The 7179-nt window shown below is 49.0% G+C and overlaps 1 protein-coding gene across 1 annotated transcript in view; it reads right to left on the reverse strand.

Moving 5' to 3' along the window:
- Positions 1-315: 315 nt before the first annotated feature.
- RGS8 (regulator of G-protein signaling 8) overlaps positions 316-7179 on the reverse strand; it is a 31380-nt gene continuing 24516 nt past the window's right edge. Inside the window, exons 6-7 of the mRNA XM_004688545.2 lie at positions 6938-7104; positions 316-5801 (exon numbers count right to left, since the gene is read on the reverse strand). Of these exons, the coding sequence (XP_004688602.1) occupies positions 5619-5801; positions 6938-7104 (350 nt within the window). The 3' untranslated portion in view covers positions 316-5618. The remainder of the gene's footprint in view (positions 5802-6937; positions 7105-7179) is intronic.

The raw sequence follows: 7179 nt of genomic DNA on the forward strand, positions 1-7179 counted from the left end.
TGAATGGAAGAGGAGGAAGGTGAGGTGCCTGCCTCTCACAGCCAGGAGAGTAGGGGTGGATGTCCCCTCTAAAGGAGCTGATGCATGGCCGTTAATGCCCAGACACCCAGTCTGTGGGTCTCTGTTTCTAACATGCCACCACCCAGGGCACAGAACTAGAATTTGGGAGGTGGTCGTTTGCACTGCGAAAGGTCTTTCATCATGACATTCACCTCTGAAGAAACATCAGCAGTCCTTTAGAGATAGGCTTTCTCTAGTGCATTTTAATTGTTTGGATTAAGATTTTTATCTGCACCTATCACCCCCACCTGAAGAACGAGCTTCTGTGAGCAGATGCTGCACCTTGTTCTCCTTCACTCCCCTCCACAGGACCCTGCCACCAGAGACACACAAAGCTGGGATGAGTAATGTACTTTTTAGGGATACACCGGTTGCACAAAGCAAGGTGCCATCATAAGCAAGAGCGGCTCGTTCCATTTTCAGATTGCTCCGGCTGAACAAATACACAAACCATCCCCAGTCTTTTCTCTCCCTGCATTTTCAAGCAGTAGGTGGTGCTAATAAAAACACCACCTTGTGTTTGTAGAACACTTTACAGTTTCAAAGCTCTCATCTCCCAGAGTTATTCTTTACTCTCACACTCATTCCAAGCCCTTCCCTTTCCACCTACGCTGCCCTCCTCCCGGCGGTCAGCCCCGTGCCAGCCACTGTTGGGTGAGGCCACGTGCCCCTCCCCTCCCCTCCACTCCAGGAGTCCATGTGTTACGTGAAATGTTTCCTCATCTGGAGTCAGCCGGCCAGAAATGTGGGCAGAGAGCGAAGGGCAGCGTGTTCAGGTTGTTTATTATGTTCTCACAGCCTTGCTTATAGTAAAGGTGAATGACATGATTCCACTTTACACAGTAATGAAACAACTCAATGAGGACTCCATCAGCCAAGCTGTGTCTATGGCAGATGAGTTGCTACGAATCTGTTGTGCACGCCGCGTGACTCAACTAAGGCTACCGAGGTTGGAGTGCACACCCAATCCAGCCACCTTGTCCATGCCTGGCAGAGGGGAGGGACAGAAGGGTCCAAAGAATACAAGAATCAAGAAGGGATCAGCTTAGAGAGAGGATCTGGATGCCAAGCCTGGGAGCCCAGGGTCCCGTGCCGCCATCGTCCATCTAGGGCCACAGCAACTTGTAGAGTCAGAGAGAGGCAGGAAGACATCTGTGCTCTTGACTTTTCCCTACACCATTTCATGCCGAGTGGCACAGCAGCACAGGCTCTCAATGCCAGTGGTGACTGTCTCCTCTTGCTTCTAACCCAGAGGGATGCATATTTAAAGATTGACAAGTTGGCTGACTGGAAGACTATCTCCGACGGGAAAATCATAATTCTTGTGTGTAGCTTGGAAGTGGGCACAAGCAGGGTCAGGAGAGGTCCGGGCACACTTGTTGATGGGAGACCAGCTGCCTTGTAATGTGCCACACATCAACTTTTCCTCCTGGTTCATGGGGAAGCAGACACCACACTCACTGCTGGCCTTCCCTCCCAGCCATTCTCCTTCAGCCTTCCCTGACCTCCCTCCCCCAGCACTCACAAGGGGTTGATGCCTTCCCCTCACAGTCCAGAGCCTGGGGTGCCCAGATACCAGGCCCTGCCAAGGAGAACTGCTCAAAGGCTACACCCAGGGCAGGGCTTAGGCCTGGGCAGAACACACTTAACAGCTTTGGTTGATTCAGAGCAGCGAGTTCTGAGGAGAGCACCAAAAAATAAACTCAACCAGGAACTTTCCGGTTACCCATCCAGGCTGGGATTGAAGAGGAAATGGGGGAAGGGCATAGACCGGGAAACAACTCCCCCATACCATCACCACTACCACCCCATGGTCTTGGGAAAGCCTCCAAGGGCTTGATACTTGTACCAGCGGGAATCTTGAGGTGCGTTACCACAATTATTATGCCCTTACTTGCTTACCTGAGTTCCCACCACATGGCCTTAGGTACAGAGGCACAGCCCACGCCAAAATGACCAAACACAAGAGTGCATGAAAAAAGACAAGCAGGGGGAGTAACCCAGGGGGGAAGCTTGGAGGAAGTGCGAACAAGGCAGCCAGGCCTGGCCAAACATGCCTCCATCAAGTACCTGGTGTTGGTGTTTTCACGGCCATACATGCAGTAGCTGGGGCAAAATAGTAGCAAGTCAGAGCAGAGGCAGCCCACAGAGGCAGACTCCAGAGTGGGCACTTCCTGATTATTGTGCTTGTCTGCCCTGGGCTGCTCTGGCCCCTCTGTGTTTCCAGCCCAGTTGTTCCTCCTTGCTTGTGGGATCAGTGCTTCCTAACTTCACCCGCACTTGTAGAGCTTGACGCCTCCTGTTGCCTGGGGCCCTACCCCTAGAGGTTCTGGGGGAGACACAAAACTGGTTTTTAAAACTCACTCACTCCAGGGTTGACTCCAAGAAGCAGCCAAGGATGTGAGCCAATCTCAGAGAGAACCTTTGGCAAAAAATTATCCGAAGGCCACTACCCACATAGAGGCTTCTCGAAAATGCATTTTTCTGGGCCCCACCCTAGGTTGGTTGGACCAGAGAGTCTAATGAGGATCTGGGAGTCAGCACTTGCGAGAGAATTTCTGAGTAGGCCCTGTTCATGCCAACATTTAGTGGCCATCACTACTCACAGGACCTTCCTTACCCCAGCAGCTACCTGGGGCTAGGAACGGTTGTTATCGACTGTGTCTTATTTGGTTTGCAGAGGGCAACAGGAAATCTCAGACCAGCCCAAACACATTAACACTCAGGTGGGGGTGAAAGGTCACTCAGGAATGGAGAGCAAATATAAAGGTCATAGCTCAGTCCCTCAGAAGCCACTGCTCTGACTTGCCTTGAGCCTTTCCAGGGCCCAGGACCAAAGCCCAGAAGGCAGCTTACCACACAAACCCAGCATTAGGAGCAAAGGAAGACAGGACAGCATAGGAGAGGCGCATGAGGGCTCGTGGAAGAAGAAGCAGGAGGGAGGGCAGGACTGGGAGCCACGGAGGTCAGGGATGAGGTATGTTTGGCTATTGCTCTAGATGTTGTAAACATTTCTCTTTGTTTCATCACAGACCACAATCTGGGTTGGCACAGCCAAAGTGCCAAAGTCGGCCTCAGAGCAGAGAGCTCTGTGCCTTTGTGGGAAGCAGGACATCAAGGGTGTGAGGAGAGCCCCACCCCAAGGGAAGACCGTCTGCGGTGTGCTAGTGGAATGCTCACGGTTAACACACACACACACACACACACACACACACACTCCACAGGAGTACCGCAAATATAGCTATCACACTCCTCTACGCACGGATACTTGCCCACGTACCTTCACTTAGTGGCAACATTCAGGATACTCAGCTTGACCTTCACGTTCCCCGTGGTGGGAGGAAGTCGCCAGACATTGTGCTACTGCCGTCTGCGGCCTTCATTCCACCACTTGTTGGCAAAAACTCTAGGTCCCAGATGAGGCTACCACACAACACCCTTGTTCAGACTCTTCTCCTGGGGACAGTGGAAGTGACAAAAAGGCCCCTCTAGAACATTCCCTATTTTTGTAACTGTGCTGTTCCAATTTTTATGCATTTTATATTCAAAAGAGTTGGCAGCACATTCACATTTCTCATGTAAACAATGTTTAAAATACCCTGTTTGAGAATTTGATCATTAAATGAATTCTGGCAGCTTTAGCTAAGAATGGTTTTTTGACAGTGGGGGCAGGAAAATACTACCCGATCTAACCAGAAATACCCACTTGAGGCTACAGAGTTCTTGAACATGAAATTTTGCAGCTCTCTTCAAAGGGAGGACTAAAAGGCATGTGTTTTTTCTCTCCTGATGGTTCATAATGACACGCCAACCCTCCCTCATAGATGCAACACGCAGAACAGTACATCCTAAAGCCACTGGGATTGAGAGCCTTCTTGACCTTACCTAGCCATAGCTAAGGAAGGAAGAGACTCTCGACATTATTGGACGAGAACACAAACACTGGGGCCTACCACATCTAAAGAGGCCCAGCCACCCCCAGCCCCCGAGAGGACAGTGCTTCAGCTGGGTCTCCATCCCCTGCACTCTAGTGCTTATGGCTAATCAGGTGCTGTTTCATTTAGTTAAGCTGGAGGTGCTGGAGACCTACAGCAAATCCAAGTCCATGGATGAGTTGGGAATTACCCTTGGTGCTGCCATCATGCTCTCTTGATTTCACTTCATCTGGAGAGTAGCCTCTCCCAGGCTGCCCCTTCCACTTTCAGTCTTCTTGCCAAGGATCCATCTCCTTGGCTTTGCAATTTTGGTCCAAAGACAGCTCCTTCCCTGGGCAGCTAAAGTAGGTTCCATGTGTCTCACTCAGCCTCCAAAGGAGTTTTCCAACATATTTCCAAGAGCAGTCCCAGTGTCCCCTGGAAGCGTCTCAGGAAGGTTCTCCACATCCAGATATACATAGCGCTCTTCTTAGCCTCACCTTCTGTTGCATGTTCAATCCCAAAAGGCCAAAGTTCAAGAAAGAAGCTGCTTAATAGGTAGCCCTCCTTAGAGGAACCTTTCTAAGAAAGCATCTCCCAGGAAGCAAGCTGGAAGGAGTGACAGCCTAGGCTCCTGTTCTCCCCCATCGCACCTACATGACCTGCATGTAGGGGTGATGGGCAGAGACAGGGAAAGTAGTAGGCACTGTGGGAACTGTCCAGTCTAGGGGGACTTACCTCCCTTTGCCAAGCTGGCTCATTCTAAGTAATCAGTGATACATGGCATTAGAGTGGCAAGGGCAGAGGATATATTAAGCAACAAGAAGGTTCTGTGGAGCCCCATTGCACAAAAATCTACTGACACTACATTCCTGGTCTTTCGGCTTTTGGAAAACTTGGCAGAATTGAGGAAGATTTGCAAGCTGTGTTTTCCCTAATAGCAGCTTCATATCAGAAGTCAAGAGGGACATCGCCCAAGACCCTTTCCAGAATTGCAAGGGTAGGGGAGTCTCATGAATTTCTTAGGCTAAGAAGGGCAGTGGTCACAGCTTTTCACACTGGATCGGTAGAAATGAAAGAAACAGTCAACTCCATGGAGCTGGCCCCCACCCCAAGGCCCCCTGTCAATAACAGTGCTGGAAACCTAGGGTTCCACAGAGACCTCTCTGTTAAACAGTAGGGCCCAGCACCTAGGACTGGCCGTTATATTATGACAGTAAATCACAAATGTGAGCCAGGATCTTCTAACTGCTCCTCATAAGGATATAGGACCATTCCTACTGAGGAAGGTATGGGAATGGTGGAATTGCGTTTGCATTATTTACAAATTGGCCCAGCATAGCAAATCTGCCTTCTCAGTGGAGACGACCCAAGGCATTCATGGAGGACAAGTGGCTGACCCAGAGATGGTAGACAGTAGCAAGGCGCTACCACTAACTATACACAAACATGGGTACGTGGAACAGGGTCCAAGCTCTGGTGCAGGATCGTACTTTGGAACGGCCCCTCACCCCTTCCTCACTCCCAGCCTCCCAACCTAAACGCCTTTGCTTTTGAACACTTAAGACATTTCACATTAGAATATGGTCTTGGCAGCAAGGGATAGGGAAAAGCCGATGATCTCCAAGAGTCTCCATCTGAGGTCTAACTGAGCCGCCTCTGGCTTTGGGACAGCAGATCTAAGTACATTTTGGACCTCAAGAACCGGGGATAAGAGTCTTTCTCCATGAGGCTGTGTACTTTTCCCTGGGCTTGGTCAAAGCAAGTCAGGGATGGTTCTTGCATGTTCTTCCTCGTGGCTTCTCGGGTCTGGAAGTCTATGTTTACCTAAAGACACAAGCAGAGAGGATGGTCATAGACCTTCGAGGCCACGGCACCCGGCAATTGGTCCTCACTGTGTAATAATTATACTGACAGCATCTTATTTATGCCAGGTTATTCAAGCTTTTCAAACTGCTTCCATGAAGTCATCCCTTTTGATCATAATAAGGATCAGGGAGGTCTGAAGACCAGGTAAGTTTTGTCGCAATTTATAGATAAAGGTCCTGAAGAAAATAGATACTAAAAAGCTGGTCTCAAGTAATATGGAAAGTTAGTAAGAGAACCAACGCAAAACCCCACATCATTCCACTCCTAGTCCAGGGGTCTTCACCATGTCAAGCAGGGGATTAGGTTAGTGACAAGAGAATGTGAGTTTCCACATGTAAAGTTGGCCTCTTGTCCTTTTTTAACCACTAAGGAAACAAATGCACTGGGGAGAAAGAAAGTACATCTCTGTTCCAACCAGTGTTGTATTTAGCCCGCAGATTCCAGTAGCCAGAGAGCCTGTAGTCAAGCCAAAGCTTAAATGCAGATCTCTAGGTCTGGTATGACCCTAAACCCACAGATCACAGAATTTTTTCTTCCATTAATACTTTCTAAGTAAAATTCTATTTTATAACTCAGGACAGCAGTACATAGAAATTCACTATGTATTAGAAGTAATAATAACCCACTATCATAAAATAGTATAAATGACCATAATTACTCTTTAATAGGCAGTGATGGATTTCCAGTAGGAGCTTTATCTCTAATACTCAGTAGTTTGGAAAGGTAGGTGATATTATTACCCTTTTACACTGGATATGAAATGTGGGTAGCTAGTGAGTGGTGGAGCTGAGACTGGAACAAGACTCCAAAGGAGATGCTCGTTCTGCTAAGCTGTGCTGCCTTCCACTGGGAAAACTAACATGGACTCAGGAGCCTCTCCCCTTGCAGACTTCTGACAGACAGTACAGCTCCTTTTATAAAAATCTGGGACTCTAAACCTGAAAAGTGATCCCTTTTTCATTAAGGGCCATCAGAGTCGTCAGTCTCAGTTCAGAAGCCTCCATCAAACCTGGGCCAAATTCCCATGAAGGAGAGAGATATGAGTCGGAAGCCACGGACAGAAGAATGCCAACTGCTCGCCACCACCAACACACCTCCCTCGGAGCCTGCACATCCACAAACTCCTCGAAGATTCTATGGGCCTTGGAGACCAGTTTCGCAGTTGACCTGGTCTTCTTAAACTCCTCACAGGCCAACCAGAATTCCAGGTTCTCCTCACTGAACTCCGTCTTCAAGAAGGCTCGGAATGCAGCCACCCCATCTGTGGAGGTGGAGGGAGGTGGAGAGGAAGAGAGATAGGAAGACACTTAATCTCAAGAACTGCAAGAGAAAAAAG

This window comes from Condylura cristata, unplaced genomic scaffold (genome assembly GCF_000260355.1).
Source record: "Condylura cristata isolate star-nosed mole 26May11 unplaced genomic scaffold, ConCri1.0 scaffold00024, whole genome shotgun sequence".
NCBI lineage: Eukaryota > Metazoa > Chordata > Mammalia > Eulipotyphla > Talpidae > Condylura > Condylura cristata.